This window comes from Phyllobates terribilis, unplaced genomic scaffold, assembly GCF_046119375.1.
Source record: "Phyllobates terribilis strain yellow unplaced genomic scaffold, ASM4611937v1 Scaffold_5__5_contigs__length_657084704, whole genome shotgun sequence".
In the NCBI taxonomy this organism is placed as follows: domain Eukaryota; kingdom Metazoa; phylum Chordata; class Amphibia; order Anura; family Dendrobatidae; genus Phyllobates; species Phyllobates terribilis.
The window spans coordinates 255,128,711-255,145,023 of NW_027362765.1; the positions used below are offsets into that span (position 1 = coordinate 255,128,711).

General features: G+C 40.4%; 1 protein-coding gene across 1 annotated transcript in view; it reads right to left on the reverse strand.

The window, feature by feature from the left end:
- The window catches only part of LOC141271536 (polycystin-1-like), a 238,287-nt gene that overhangs the window by 74,762 nt on the left and 147,212 nt on the right, over window positions 1–16,313 (reverse strand). The window contains exons 13-26 of the mRNA XM_073681591.1: window positions 15,715–15,843; window positions 15,353–15,528; window positions 13,960–14,093; window positions 10,266–13,876; window positions 9,333–9,473; window positions 9,115–9,252; window positions 8,581–8,863; window positions 8,175–8,382; window positions 7,233–7,389; window positions 7,013–7,147; window positions 5,239–5,380; window positions 2,547–3,101; window positions 1,759–1,918; window positions 885–1,137 (exon numbers count right to left, since the gene is read on the reverse strand). Of these exons, the coding sequence (XP_073537692.1) occupies window positions 885–1,137; window positions 1,759–1,918; window positions 2,547–3,101; window positions 5,239–5,380; window positions 7,013–7,147; window positions 7,233–7,389; window positions 8,175–8,382; window positions 8,581–8,863; window positions 9,115–9,252; window positions 9,333–9,473; window positions 10,266–13,876; window positions 13,960–14,093; window positions 15,353–15,528; window positions 15,715–15,843 (6,222 nt within the window). The remainder of the gene's footprint in view (window positions 1–884; window positions 1,138–1,758; window positions 1,919–2,546; window positions 3,102–5,238; window positions 5,381–7,012; window positions 7,148–7,232; window positions 7,390–8,174; window positions 8,383–8,580; window positions 8,864–9,114; window positions 9,253–9,332; window positions 9,474–10,265; window positions 13,877–13,959; window positions 14,094–15,352; window positions 15,529–15,714; window positions 15,844–16,313) is intronic.

Consider the following 16,313-nt stretch of genomic DNA (forward strand, 5'->3'; position numbering starts at 1 on the left):
GCTACCTGCCTATTTCATCTAAGCCTGCCTATTTCCACTAAACCTGCCTACCAGAAACTAAAGCACACGTGAAGCCCAAGAGACCAAGTGTCCACACAACACCATCACAGCTCAATGATCAGAGCGCGCCGCCATGTTTGTGGGCGGGCTTTTTAAAGATTAAGCCCTGCCCACCGTCGCACCATTGGTGACGTCACCCGCGACCAATCAGGTGGTGCCAGGTCACCGGATCAGCTGACTCCCAAACCACCAATCACGGTCCGCCATGTCATGGGCATGCTCAGTACAGAGAATCCTGGACTTAGGCTTTAACTGCCCTGTCTCCCTCCGCAACCTATCCTTCATGTTGCTAGGAACGAAGACCCAAGAGACAACCTGTACATCTCATGCACCAGCCAGGCGCTGGGACTGATGATGACACTGAGCAGCATCAGCCCCAGCTGGACCTGAATGGGAGACCACAGAGTCCACCGATGGCTGCAAATGCCCAACGCCTAACACACACATATGAAGTCACGCCACACCGGCTAATCAAAAGATGAGCCATGGATTCTGTCAGGTTCTCATGTCTCCAGTCCAGCAGCATGGAACACTGAACTGGCTTCTGGACCAGGGTTTTGCAAATGTATTCGCTCATCTTTGTTCAGCACCTCTTACTTCCAAATCAGGAGGTGAGAGGCACATGTCAGTTATTGTGCTCCTGTCCTATTAATTAGAATATGATATGTGCACAATGCCTTGTCAACAGAAGCCACCAAAGCATTGCCTCCCGGTTCTTGATGCAGAAGTGAATAACCGGTTAAGAGAATTTCATTATACTATATATAAAGAATCACTCCAGCATACATCCGCATACTTTGTTTTTATAAATTGAATATACTTACCGGAGGAAGCAGAATAAGTTGATGTGGAGGCACAAATATACTGGCTCCAAATAGTGTAAGATGGTTAGTTTGGCAAACAGCCTCATGAGGTTGGCTCGCATTACTGGGGGTCACTCCCTCTGTCCTCCATGTCTGGCTCGGCATATCAAAGTACTGGCAGAGGCTTGAGAAGAGGCCGACAGAAACAGTGACTGTGATGGTAGAAAGCATGCTAGTGATATTTACACGGTACTCAAGCATTGATGACGGCCAGCTGAAAAGCAACAAAAATAAGTGACGTAAGTACATCTATAAATATATCCATTAAAGGAGTTTTCCGAGGCTAAGAACTTACAGTCAGGTTGTTGCTAACTACCTGCCAGTTCTGCCCGGCTCCAATCTCTGCCGGCTCAGAGCAGTCATGGACCATTCCTGACAGCGATTCTGCTGTTTCATTTGACCTCACGTCAACAGAGCAGTTAGGCAGCAGGGAGCCAACTGTCAATCAGCAGCATCAACAGATACCCCATCAATAGAGCAGAGTGGAAGAGAAGAAGCTGCTCTGTCGTCATGTCATCACTGGAAACCAGAGAATCGCTAGCAGGAGTGGTCTATAATTGCTCTGACCCGGCAGAGATCAGCACCGGGCACAACAGGCAGATAGCTAGCTACCTGTGTGAACGGTGTAAGTTCTTAACCCCATAGTCTGTATGTAAATAGGCTGACCAAGTCTGACTGGCTTACTGGCATCTCCTGGTCATGCAGCACCTGGTACACATGTTCTACCAATCTCTCATAGCTATGCCTCTGTAGCCATAAAACAGGAAATATGCAAAAAGTCTCAAAATCAGTGAGAAATATTATCCTGTAACTTTCATAAGGTTTATATGTTTACCTCCATCCACTTGGTAGCAGAAGACTAAGATTTTGTTCCAATTTTTGTGTAAGAGTTAATCTAAACACATGACTCTTCTTTGTGTCAGATTCATTAGAAGAATAAATGGGTTCATATGACATTAGCAACTCTGGAGACTCTTCGCGAAACCAGTCTGACCCTAAACAATCAAAGACAATTATATACACAATGTAATCAAAGAAGTCAAAGATGTATAAGGTTCTCAAATTCTCTTTTGGATTATGAAAGCATCAAGGCCAGCCTCTGAATGACAAACATGAGGGACATTCCTAATTGCAATACGTAGACAGTGATGCTTGTGCATAGGACTGTAATATATGGAGTCCACTGCTACAAACCTCCATCTTTTAGTCATAACCATTCACTATGGAAAGAGTGATGGTGGTGATTGAATATTTCACAGAAAGTAATTCAACACATTTGATGGAGTACCAACTAGTCGTACAGAAAACTTAAATGTACAGTACTGATTGACTCTGCAGCAGGACAATGACCATAAACATATTCAGCCAATGCCATTAAGAACTATCTTCAGAGTAAAAAAAACAAGGAGTCCTGTAAGAGATGATATGTCCCCCACAGAGCCTTGATCTCAACAGTATTAGTCTATGTGGGATTTCACTTCTTAATTATTAAAAATAAACTATTAAAACTTCTATTTATGAAAGCATCCTTACTTTTCAAATTTTTTTTCTACACCTGCCTAAAACTTTTGCACAGTAGTGTACATGGCCAAAAACAACCTTTACATACACAATACCACTCACCATTTATTACGGAGACCATGATATACAGATGCACTCCTGCAGAGCTATGTGTCCTCGCTTCTACAGTTACTGTAAAGTTAGCAGAACCTTTTGGCATTAAGAAGACTGATATAGGGCTCAGATTAACTTTTTTCTTTACAGGCATCCTCAACTTAATGGTAGCATCCACTGGAAGGTCTTTTACTGGTACAGAGTCTCCTCTCGGTGTTGTAAATTCCATAGCCACAAACTGGGAGGTCATAGAAATATTTAGGAAAAGTGCATCAGGAAAAGGGTTATAGTCCAGCTCAATAAACAATTGAATTAGTTCATTGTTGTCCAGCAAAGTATTTGGCAGAGCTTGTAACTTAGATATGTGGCACAAGGAAGGTGAAGAAGAGCACAGAAGTTCCTCAGAGTTAACCTTTGCTGCTTGTATTTTAATTCCAGGGACATTAACTAACAAAGGTTCTTCCCCGGCCATGTGTGATCTGCCAAGAGTTATTGTAAAATCCCGGGTCAGGTTAAATGCAAAATGAGAAAGAGCATCAAAATATGGGGCATTCATCACTCCACCTGAAATACAATTATGAAGAAATATATGTATTTAATAACAGACTTAGCATATTCTTGACCCAAAGCTTTACATTCATCTACTGTGAGTTCATGTTGGGTTTTATTAAAGTTACAGGTTTGTCTTGTCTGCTTTATAGAGAGTGATAATTGATCATCATCTTTAAAACATCATATATGGATTAAAACTTTAAAAACTCAATAAATACTTAGAGGGCAATTTATTATACTTACTGTGGTACTCTAACTCATTCAGCTGCTCTCAGAGGTAGACACAGGAACACTTGGGGTTAATGTCCATGACTGGTTTATTACTTCATAAACCGGAAAACAAAATAGTAACACAAAACAGCCTACTTTGGCATAAATTAAAATAAACAGCACTGTGGAAAATAACACACTTCAGCTCACACTTGAGCACCCAACTGGAGTCTTCCTTGTCTCCAAACACACAACAGAGAAAAAAAACTCAGTAGATGGACATTTAACTTCCCCAACCACACCCTTGAGGTGGAGATATGGTGAGTGTCTGTCCCACCCATGTCTTACAGCCACTCACGAAAAACACAACCCTGTCATAGCTGATTAACCCCTTCAGCAAATAACATGCTGGAGAGAAACTTCTGGGTTTCACATCACAGAAGATAGCAATCTTCGTGATAAATATCTCCTCTCACAAACATTTAGAGTGACCCTGTCATACTACCTAATTGTTATAAATCGTGGTTCTGTGCTCCTACCTGGGAATGGAGCAGGTTCGGTGCTACAATACTCCGGTCGCAAGCGCCGCCATTGCCCTGACCTTGGAGGCGGAGCTACTACTCGTGCAGAGAAACGGTCCCAGTCTTGTGGTGTGTCGCATTCTGGTGTTGTGGGATGTGTGAGGGTGCAGGACGCTGTTGTGTATAGTACTGAGCAGTGGTGGGATTATGTTCAGTCTGCTGCTGAAGCTAGCATGGAGTGGCTGTCTGGGGATGCTTGGGAGATAATCAACACCTGATCATTAGGCAGGCTATTTAACCCTGCTCCCTGCTCAGTCCTTTGCTGTTTATTGCAGTTTGCACTAATCCATTTCATAGTCCATACATATATGCTGTAATGTTTACCATGGTACTATTTGTTGAGAGTATAGTTGTTGCCGGTCTGTTTGCCTCCACAACATTTCCCTGCTTGGTTTTAAACAAGTTTTACCTCACAGAAAGAATCATCTGTGATCCCTGGCTCTCCAGCATGTATACTAATTTTTCTTCCTCCCCTGCCCAGGAGCTGTGGTATGATCAGACCATGTTCCTGTATGGTCAGACCCAGCCATTACACAGTACACAGCAGGGGCACATTTATAAAATTATTTCAGCACATGAACATTTTTTAAAACATCTAATTGTGGAACTTAAGGCCCCGTCACACTAAGCGACGCTACAGCGATCCCGACAACGATACGACCTGTCAGGGATCGTTGCTTCGTCGCTATGTGGTCGCTGGTGAGATGTCAAACAGTCAAATCTTCCCAACGACGCAGCAACGATGCGGCGACCCGTAACGATCTGGGTAACAATGCACGCCTATGTGTTTCTGTGTCTGAGTCGTTAACAAGGTCGTTGGTAAGGTGTCAAACACACTGATGCATGCTACCCAGCGGGACTTCAACGATCAAAGAAATGTCCAGACCTTTCCGACACGACCAGCGATCTCACAGCAGGGGCCTGGTCGCTGCTAAGTGTCAAACGTAGGGAGATCGCTACTGAGGTCGCTGTTGCATCACAAAACTTGTGACTCAGCAGCGATCTCGCTAGCGATCTCACTTAGTGTGACCGGGGCTTTATTACTATTCCAAGATCTATTGATTAAAATTATCTTTGTTTGTGGAACAACCCCTTTCAATAGTTGCTAAAGGCTGGACCTTCTTATTCCCTCTCATGTCATTCTGGTCAAAATAAGCTGGCTACTATGTACATTGGACCAAATACATGACATTTAACATGTAACTACATAGATGCACCTAAGCTCTATACTAACAAAACTACACACATGACATTATAGAGAGTATATATGGAGACTAAATTCTATTTTTTTCTAGCATTTTGAAATCCATTCATGTCTTATGACATTATTATGTTTCTTGACCCTTAGTTCCTCTTACCAAGCAGAGTAAGAATATTTTCCTGTATATCATTTTCAACTCTTTGGCCCTTGTTGCTTTCTATATTCATCACATATATCATTTTCTCAGTGAGGTTCAGGACCTTGAGAAGCACTGCTGAATCCAACTCAGGTTGATGGTTCTTTGGGTTATATCCATAGTGACATAATTAGTGAAATTGAAAAAAAAACATAAATTAATCAGATCAAATGTATTCTCTTGCTAGTCAATTTTTCTTATCTTAGAGGAAAATTATTTCAAAACTCTGAGTAAATACGTAGAATAACACAATCCATGTGATAATGAATAATGTAATATTAAGCTGTGGACACATGAAGACATGAATATGTGCTGTAGGATGACAGAGACTGGGCAGAAGGGAGGGTGGTTAGGGTTGTATAAGGGACCCCATACACAGTAGATAACTGTTGACCAAACGAGAGTTCGGCTGATAATCTGGCTGGCAACTATCTCACCTGACTCCTCCAAACACAGGAAAATTTGCCTTGCCGAGTGCTCCTGTGTTCTTTATGAGAGTGCTGCTGTCAGACACCTCTGATGGTAGGTGAGAGGGAAAAGAAAATGATTGGCAGTACGAAATCAAACATGTTAGATCTTGATCTTCCCCTACATCATCTGTCAGCAGAGGGTCAGGAGGTCCCCATACACATTACACTGTCGACAGAGTCCCTAATATGTGTATGTGGGTCTAAAGAGAAGGCACTAAAGAGTTAATGGATTCAAGAGTTACTTACATTGGGAGAGGAGAAGTTAGAGGGGTTATCCGTGACTATTACTTTGTTTTTATACTTTGGGCCTAAGAAATAACAGGCAGGTAGTTGTAAACTACCTGCCTGACGCCAATCTCTGCTGGATCAGAGCAGTCACAGACCACTCCTGCTATCGATTCTGCAGCATCCGCTGACATCACATCGATGAAGTAGCTGCTTATCTTCCGTTCTGCTCTGTTGACAGGACGTGACTAACGATGTCATGCTGATTGACAGCTGAATCCCTGCTGCCTAACTGTGGGATCCATATGAAGTCGGCAGTCACACCCTGTCGACAGAGCAGCCTGGAAGTGGAAGAACTGCTCTGTTGACGTGAAGCAGCAGAATTGCTGGTAGGTCAATGCCAGCGCCGGGTAGAATTGACAGGTAGTTAGCAACTTACGCCCATAGTAAAAGAAATAAAATAATCCTGGAAAACCTTTTAATTTAAAGGATTAGGTTCTTGCATAATAACAGGTAGGGGTGGGTTTTTTCATCCCGAGATCCAGCAAGCATAGCAATGTTCCCAACTGCCCCTTCTATATATATAAGATACTTGTCTACTTTTTGCAGTAATAATGGAGTAGTTGATGAAGTAGTCAATGTTTGTGTGTGTGATTTGGTTGGAGAAGTGGTAGTCATCTGAGCACTGTGATGGGGGCATTCGAAACATAGGGGCTAACGTTAAGAGAAAAACACATGCAGATTGTTGGAAATCAATCAGGACATGGTCAGAGAGTATAGTGTATCTACCAGAATAATACAGTGCCCATAGGCATAGTGTGCAGCTAAGGTAATGTAATATTTCTGGAACCATATGGCGAATTTAAAAAAAACAAACAAATGCAACACTCAGGGGAGCAATGGCAATAACACGAGAGCAAAGACTGGTCCCTTTTGGCCGGGTGACAGGTCCTCTTTTTTATGTTGGGACCTTGGGTTGTTTAGATTTGGAGGCAGCAACATATCACAATATTGTCATGACATATCAGAGATACACATACCACACACTGCGTCAAAGCTGCACTGAAAGCTGCCACTTCCCATAGACTGGAGACATTACGAGAGCACAATGCATCGGTCACTCTGTTACGTAGATGGACATGATACTTATGCTCCTCACTAGTCAGGGTATTATCCTGTGTAGACGTGCAAGGAAAGTTAGAGAAAAACCATGACAGTTGGCTTGCACTATTTCCATAAAGTACTGCCTGTGTTTCTCACCAGTTTCATAGCTGACACAATTTTCAGGGCATACTGGAGCAAGGATGTGCTGTCCCCTACTACCTGCATGTGTGCCAACATGGATTCGCTGTGATTCCTCAACCACTGAGCCATTGAGACTTCTTGGTATAAGAAGGGTACCATAACTGACAGAGAGCTGGTGAGAGGAGAAAAGAACCAAAGTATCACTACAGCAGTATATGGTAAAAACGGCTTTTATACTACATCTTTAAAATGGAATTAACATGACCATTATTACTTAGAATTATATTGTCAGTACTAACATTCAAATTAGAACCTTCTACTGCACCAAAGAAAGCTTAATTATTCCAACATTTTATTGTCTAGAGTGCCTGGCATATCATTTATCAATGAATGATGCTCACATTTGAACTTTCCTATTTCCTAAACTTTGATATAAAGACAATTTTAGACCTGAACCACATTTTCCTGTTGTTCCTGCTGATCTTAATGAGGGGTGTACTGGAGTCAGAGGCACCTGATTTACTAAGAGGAAGAAATTCTTTATAACAACATATGCCCTATCTAATGGAATGACAATATTGCAGTCATATGATACAAGTCTTAGCCACTCAACCTTACTCCTTCTAGATGTCAAGTAACTGAGAAGTGTAGCAACAATAAATGTGGATCAACAATTGAAAGTAAGGTGTGTAGTAAAGTTGCTCGATCTGTGAAAAATCATGGATATATGGACAGCCCCATTCACTATTATAGGTATGAGTGTTATCCATGAAAAACATGTATAGCACTCGAACACAAAACTACTGACAGGTAAATGAGTCCTAACAAGATTTTAGATTTTTTTTACTGACTACGTCTTAAGGGATCAGACTAAATCCTTCCTCAGGTTTTACAAATCCAGACAAAACAGAATAGAATTCAGGAAGCAACGTGAATGGTGTCTGCCTTCCATCTCACCAGTTTAATGCCAATGTCCGACCTCCCTGCATGTCTTCCACTTCCAGGTGTATGTGAATATCTCCACCCTTAGCTGCTGCAGGCACCCATACACTGTGCAAGCTCTTCAAACCGCGATATAAGAACAGTTTTCGACAATTCGTGACTGAGCAGGTGTATACTGACAGGAGGTAAAATAGCTGACTGCCCATATCTGGGTCCTTCCATCCTGGCAAAGAATAAAATTCATAATTACAAAGTTTTGCATTTATATGAGAATGAAATGAGTATGTAAGTAACTAAGTTTTAAAAAGTTCTTACTGTATTGCAATCTGGTTCAGGAAAATGAAATTTTCATTCCTTTATTCTTCACCCAACCTTGCTACATACTTAGTGTGTTAATGGTCTAGTGACAGTGACTACTGACCTGTGCAGTTATATTCCAGAGGGGTATCCAGCCACTTTACAGTAGCTTGAGGAAGTAGTGAGCATTGGCCTCCAGTTGGTGGATGGTTTGGGGTTAGCGTAATGCTGCCTTCACCCCATCCTGGTCCCATCTGCTGCATAACATGAAGGGTGAATGTATAACCTTGAGTATTCTGTAAAGTCCCTTTCCGAATGACAAGTTGATGCTGAGAAGAGCCAGTAGTAGTTGTATTCTTGTCCAAAGTCAGAGGATTCCCATAAGAGTCAAAAGCGCTCCACCTAAACTGTATCAAAAAAATGATTTACATATCTAAACATTGTAAGTACAATAAAGTACAATACAACAAAGAATGATCTTATTCAAGCAAGCTCTAGATTGCCACCTTCGGGAGAAAAGAGCCATTGTGGACAATTTACTAACTGTAAAAATCTATACAATTATAGCAGGGTAGTGTATATCCACACACTTCTATTTTCAACTTTCCAAATGGAAGTTAGAAATGTTATAGAAAGGATAATATCAAGAATTTCTCACCACTGAGCCATTATGACATCTGTCACATTCTCCATACAGGATCACAGGAATCCTATTGCTGCTATAGGTTGAGGGCAATAAATTACAAGAGATGCACCGGACAAAGACAGGGAACACAGAGCCGGTATGAATCAAAACCTGTGTAGGAAGAATAGGGTTAACGACAGCTGTACAAGACTGTAAGTGGAATAAAGAGTAATTTTGAGATTGTTACTTACAGTCTGTCTGGCAGTTGCTGGGGTTCTTCCTGGCTTTAAAATAGTCAGTGTAAAGCTATATGATATATTTCCACATAGTTTAGACCAATTAATTGTAATTGTTGGAAGTCCACGCAAGAAATTCAGAAAGCAGGATCGGTCCTGATGGATATGGATAGAGAACCAAAAATTAGGAAAATGACTCTATGTGCGAACAAGTTCTGGTGTTCTCATATTTATTATTTCTATTTACCTACAATTAATAGATATGATCTGACCCAACATAAAATAGTTTTTTTTTAACAAATGATATTTTTACTACACAATACAGATGTGTTCACCCATACCTTTCAACAAATTTCTTAAAGGGAATCCATCAGCAGATCTTTGCTATTTAATCTAAAAGCAGCATGCTGTAGGGACAGATGCCCTAATTCCAGCAATGTGTCATTTACTGGGCTGCTTGTTATAGTTTGAATAAAATCAGTGTTTTATCAGCAGGAGATTATCACTTTAGGACTAGATGTCTCATGCCATGTAGTCCTCTTTTTCTGCCAATCAGTGGTGTGGGAGGGGTTATACAGAGCTCAACATTCAGACAACTGGTAGATCTGTAGCAGAGAAAACAGGGATTTTATTAGAACTACACCATGCAGCTCTGCCCCTCCATCATTCTGCTCTCATATAACATAGCAAAAACCTGCTGACAGTTTCCCTTCAAAGGACTCTAATTTCTCACAATATAAATTCAATAAATTTTCGCAAATTGTTTAACAGAATCCTCAACAGGCTGCAATTAACACCCAAATATAGAACAAAAAACTACTGTGAGAATATTGTGAAATCATCTCAGACCAATAGGAAAGGTAAGGAAGGACACATTTTTATGTTATTCGATTATTGTCTATTTCTTATTTACCTTTATATGGCATTAGACAAATCCATCCCTCTTACCTCAGTGTTCAGTTCTGAGCTCCATTCATACTTCATATCTGACTCATCTTGATCAGGATCATAAGATTTTGAGCCATCCAGAGTTAAATCAGTTTTCGCTGGCCAGATCAGTTTTGATCCTCCATGTATCTGGGCCACTAATAAACTATGAGTTACTTCAAATACATGTGTAATGTCCTTTATCAGTGGAGTCCCTTGAAGAGTGATTGTAAAAAGTAGCCAGTACATCCCAATATCCAGTGAATGTCCAGGGATGGTCAGCAGAGCGTTAGACATGTCTATGCTTGGAAGACTTAATGCATGGTTATCTGATCTCCTGTAAACCTGCCATTGGTATATTATTTTATATTTGTAGCAGTCCCTTAGATTTACAGTGGCCTCAAAGTTGCCACCATCGGCCCGGTGTATTACTGATGGTGATTCCACCAACCAGACAAGTGGCTGTTCACAATCTTCTGCCCTTATAGTTACTTTTCTATATGCATGGACAACACTTAGCAGGTTAAACACAGTCACATTAGTCATAAATTCACCCACGTCATTGTAGCAATATTCTACTGAGCTCCCTATAGCTGTAATATTTATTTCTCCAAACGTCCATTGGAAATGTAAGTCAGAGCCATCAGATACAATGGCCATAAATGTGACACACTGGTACAAGAAAACCTCTTCACTGCTAATCTGTAGAGTAACACTTGTCACTGGTTCCTGGACAATAACCAGAGACCGCATTATGGAGAAACAAACATGGTTGCTGACATTGAGGACAATATGAAGTGTTCCCAGTTCCACTGGAGTGAACTCTACCTTTTGTCCTGACTGTGTAAGGACAGGTTGAGTTTCTTGTTGGAAATCCCATTGAAAATTGTGGAGATAAATGGATTCTACCTCTGCAAGTAACTGCATGGTCTTCATAACTGGCCAAGAAGAGGAAAGACCAACGATCTTCAGACCTTTGCTGTTGTCCAAGACTTTTATTTGAAGTGTATAATTGGCAAGGCTGACCTTATTATATGCAGATGACACAATATCATATTCACCTGGAAAAGGAAAGCTAAATTGGCTGCATGTTTGAGAAAAAAAATTAGATAAGTTCAATTGTGGAAAAGCAAATGCGAAGGTCACATTGGTGCCAGACTGGATAGTTTGACAGAATGTAACTTCTTGCCCAGCACAGATTCTATTTCTTCGGGTATTGACCTTGAAACCAGTTATTGCATCCTGCACAAGCAATATATGAGAGATCGTGGCATTACTCACCGAGTTGTAGACTCTTAGGGACACCTCATACACACCAGGTTTCTCAAAGATATGTGACACATTCTGTGTGCTATACATGTAATTTTCACTGAATCCTGACAACCTCCATTCCCAAAACAGGTGTGCGTCAGGTTCTGCTGAAGCACACAACAGAACTATTGTATGGGATGGTACTGCTGTATTATTATATTTTCCATTGACGACAATACTAATATTTAACAATGATTCTTGTATTATCAACTTGGATGTCACAGTAACATAACTCAAAGCATTCGTCACTGTGACGGTAATGACCTTCAAGCCCGGTGTGAGATAATTTAAAGTCATAGACCTATTTTGGCCAGAAAGCAACAATGCATCCTCTCCAAAATCCCATTTAAATTGCATATCAGTGCCAGATTGGACATGAACAGTCAAGTTCAAAGGTGTCCCAATAGCCACACTATCAATAGGTGTTTGTATGGCTACACCACTTATTCGTTCTATGACTTGCAATCGAGTTTGTGCGTACATCCTTCCTAATGCATTCTCTACCCAAACCCCTGCAAGCAAGTCACCCAGTTCTATTGGATGAATAGTGATGGAGGAGTTATGGCTTTCCAATGGTCCAGGCATCAATACCCAATCAAAGGTAAAATTGGATCCTTTGCTTACAAGAGCTGTAAGAGTCAGAGGCTCACCAATAACAGTAAACCCATCAACTAGGGCATTCTCTTGCCATATGCTTAGACCTTGTACTTCTTCTTGAACATCCATCATAACAAAAGCATGAGCAGAGCTTACTGTATTGTTAGCCTGGACTCTGACCATAAAGCTACCAGGGTAGAAAAATGTGTGAGATATGTTTGATGTTGCACTTAAATATGGACAGGACTCACACACAGACCAGAAATATAGCACATCATCACCCCTAGACAAGGTAGCATAGAAATTGACGGTTTGGTCAGATTTCACTAGCACAACATCAGAACTCAATGAAAGGTCTACTATGGGAGCTTGTATATACAAAGAATAAGTAATTTCACGACGGCTTACATTATTTTTTGCATAGACACTAACTGTTAGGTTGCCGGACTGCTGAAAAGTGTGTTTAACACTTTGTCCAAAGCATACAGGGGAAGAATCACCAAAATTCCAGGTGAAATGAGCAGTCACTTCTGGTGTAACACTAGCAGAGAACATCTTCTCAACACCAAGCGGAATTATAACTTCAATATCATGTTCTAAAGACACAGAAACAATTGGCAGCTGAACAGTCACAAAACACCATGCTTGATGAAGGCTCACTTGGTTCCAGACTATGAGTGTCACATTGTATTGACCCTCAAACATATATGACCAGGTGACCTCAGGAGATGAAGTGTTTATCAGATGGTTTCCCAACCCAAAGTCCCACCGATACCGGTAATGATGCCATTTGTCTGGAAGGGGTTGTACCAATGCATAGAAGAAGAGCGGCTGGGATACATTTGCTGCTGTGGTTGATACATGAATGGTTACATTGATAATTTTATCTTCAACTGTTATTTCTTTGCTGTAAAAATTACTCTCAGTATTTCCAGACATAAATATTTTAACTGTGTAATTACCAGCAGATAGATAGGTGTGCCACACATCTACCATTCCTTCACTGAGGATGAACGGACTTCGGTCTCCAAAGTCCCAGTGAAATATTTGTAACTTGGTTGGCATAGAGAGGTATGCAGTCAATTTTGTAGATATTAGGCTGGTGGTAATTTCTGGAAGAACATTGATAACTTGTATTCTGTATATATGCACACTGAGTGATTCATATGCAGAGCTGAGAGCATTTCTAGCAAATACTGCAACAGTAAAATTACCCCATTGGCCATATTTATGGCAGACTGATGCCTCTGACTGATTAATGTAGCCTTTGCCATCTCCCATATCAAAAGTCCAAGTAATATTTGTGCCCTGGGTTATTGAGCAGAAAACTGTGATTTCTGTACCCAGCTCTGTAGGACTATTGCTTCTTACTTGTAAACCAATGATCTGTTGCTCAATGGTAACCATCAAGGTTTCATTAATGTGGCTGAGCTCATTACTTGCAATAACTGTGATATTGTAGCTACCAACGGACTTGTAGACGTGTTTTACTTGCTGATCTCTGCTTTCCAGAACTCTGGAATCATCACCAAAATCCCAAGTGAAGGTCACAGCAAACGATGAAGGCATACATAAAGCAGAAAACAGGGAAACGCTATGCAATCCTAGAGATGAATGGTCCGCTTCAAGGGTCAAGGATGTTAAAGGGGAAACAACCTGTAATTGCACTGAACATAAGATTTCTGATCCACCTTGATATGCCGTCACTTTAACTTCATAATTCCCTGTGAACATTAAACACAGTATTACCTCATTATGAGTAAGAAATAATCTAGACACCACAGGCCATTACAATTTTCTCTCTTACCCGGCTGGCAATAAGTGTGCATTTCTGTTGTGTTCATATTGGCCAATGGCTCTTTAAGGGTTTGTAGGTGCTGGAGATCAAATGAGGGAGAAAAGTTTCTGTGTAGTAGTGGGCTACCATCTCCAAAGTCCCAGCTATAGAAAAACAAAACTTATAACCAGCTATGTTTAAAGACAGGTGACATGTCTAAAAAGAAGGAGACAGATTGTAGAAGCCAAAAACATTAGGTATAGAGGACATCACAAGACCCCACACAAATCTCTTAACAAAAAATCTGCACAAACGCTAGAACATATGAACCGAATACATGACCTAAGACTAAGGATTAACAGGCGAGGAAACCCTCTCGAAATATTGCCTTACCTATGAAGTTTGTGAGAATTTTTTTTTAAATAAGACTCTAAATGTGGAAGGGGACAGTAAATTATTTACATGTAGAGTCCTATAATTACCTATGGTACCTTAAGACACTCTATATTCTGAATTCCATTACCATAATTAGTGGTGGAACGTGAACTCACTTGTTCTGTGTTCTCAGATTGCTCTAGCTGCTAGTGTATATACAAAGTGTAGGTGTATTTGTGTAAGGCTAAATTTACATGCCACAGTATTGTCATGGATTTGATCCTCATTAAATCTGCAATTAAATTTGCAATTAATCTGCATTTGTGGATTTTAATTGCCGTTTAACAAATACATTGACGTTAATGGCGAGAGTTTGCACAAAATCTGTAATTGGACAGCAAGAAAAAGGACATGCTGAGGATTGAAAATCTGTAAAGTATGACTAAATCTGAAACAAAACAGATTTACAACATTTGAATAGGCTTTTCATAGTCCCATTCATTTATATTGGACTGTTTTTGACCACAGATTTGTAATGCAAAATGCACAACGCAAATATGCAACAAAGTGAACTTGGCCTTGCTGATTATTTAGCTTCATGGTTTGTAAAGGGAAGCATGAGTTGGACAATATTTTCTTAAATGGCTGAGTCTCCTGAGTAAATTAAGGAAAGTTTATTCTCACTTCCCACATTAGTTCCTTTACAGCAATGTCCACGCTGGCTTCCCCAGTGATTGCATGACTTTGTTATGCCATGTGAACACTGCACAAAATCAGCAGTCACTGACCAGCCGCAGCATCTACTGTTTCATCAGAGTGGACGTCCTCTTTGATGGAATATTGATGAGCAGCAGCCGATCAGCGAGAGCTAATGTCACCCACTGGGAACAGCAGCTCTGACATTGCTGGGATGGCTTCACTGCAGGAGGTGAATATACATTGTTTATATCTTTTTATTAGGAACTGAATTGATTAAGCTGGGTTTCTTCAGTAGTGGACCACCCCTTTAAAGATTGAAACTAAAAGAGGAATATTACAAAATCCGCACCTTATAGTCACGTCAGATGACCATTCTAATTGTAACTTTAAAGACATTTCATGAGTCTTATTTACAAGCAACAAAGTAGAAAACAGAAAGAGCTCAGCATGGAGTAGAGGATCAATCACATCTACGTGAAGCACCAAGGTCACCTCCTGAGAACTGACTGGGTTCTCAGCAAAAACCTAAGAAACAGATAAAAATATATACGTTTTAAAAAAATTAGTATGTACAAAAGCAATAATGACAATGACTATAATCAGCAAAATAAAATGAACAGACTATCCAAAGCGGGTCCTTGAATATTAACTACACTGATAATTTAGATTATCTGGAGGAAATTATGGTGTAAAACGTAGGGGAAATCTTACCTTCAAACTATAAACCCCTGGAGTCCTGAATGTTACAGTGTAACTCGGACCTTTGTATGAAAACTTTTTATTATTATCGAGCATCCATGTGAATGTAACAGATGAGCCACGAGATGCAGCTGTGAAAAGCTGAGGAGAGTAAGGATAGAAATGTCACATGTTTAAAGGAAATATTGATTATGGCTTAAAATGTGCCACTGAGTCATATTACAGAAATATGCGAATTTAGTGAAGGACTCTGATTTTTCACAAAGCAGTTTAAATACATTATTGCAAACAAAGTATAGACATCTTGTGAGAGAGTATCTCAAAATAATGTTTTGTGGTTTTCTAGTTGAAAAAAAAGCTTGTTATCAGGTTCCATACATCTCAGGATATGCCAAGAGGAAAGATAACGTAGGATACATCTGTATTCGCCCATGGAACCAGCATATTCCCTTAGAGATATCTTCCTTTAGAAACAATGCTTCTAGTGGAGAATATTTCCCTCATGTTTCTATTATTTCCTTACAAAATCTGAAAACGTAACCACCATTTTAATTTGGACATAAAATGGGTCAGTAGGGCCCCATGGAAGTTGTAGTATGGCTTTATGCAAC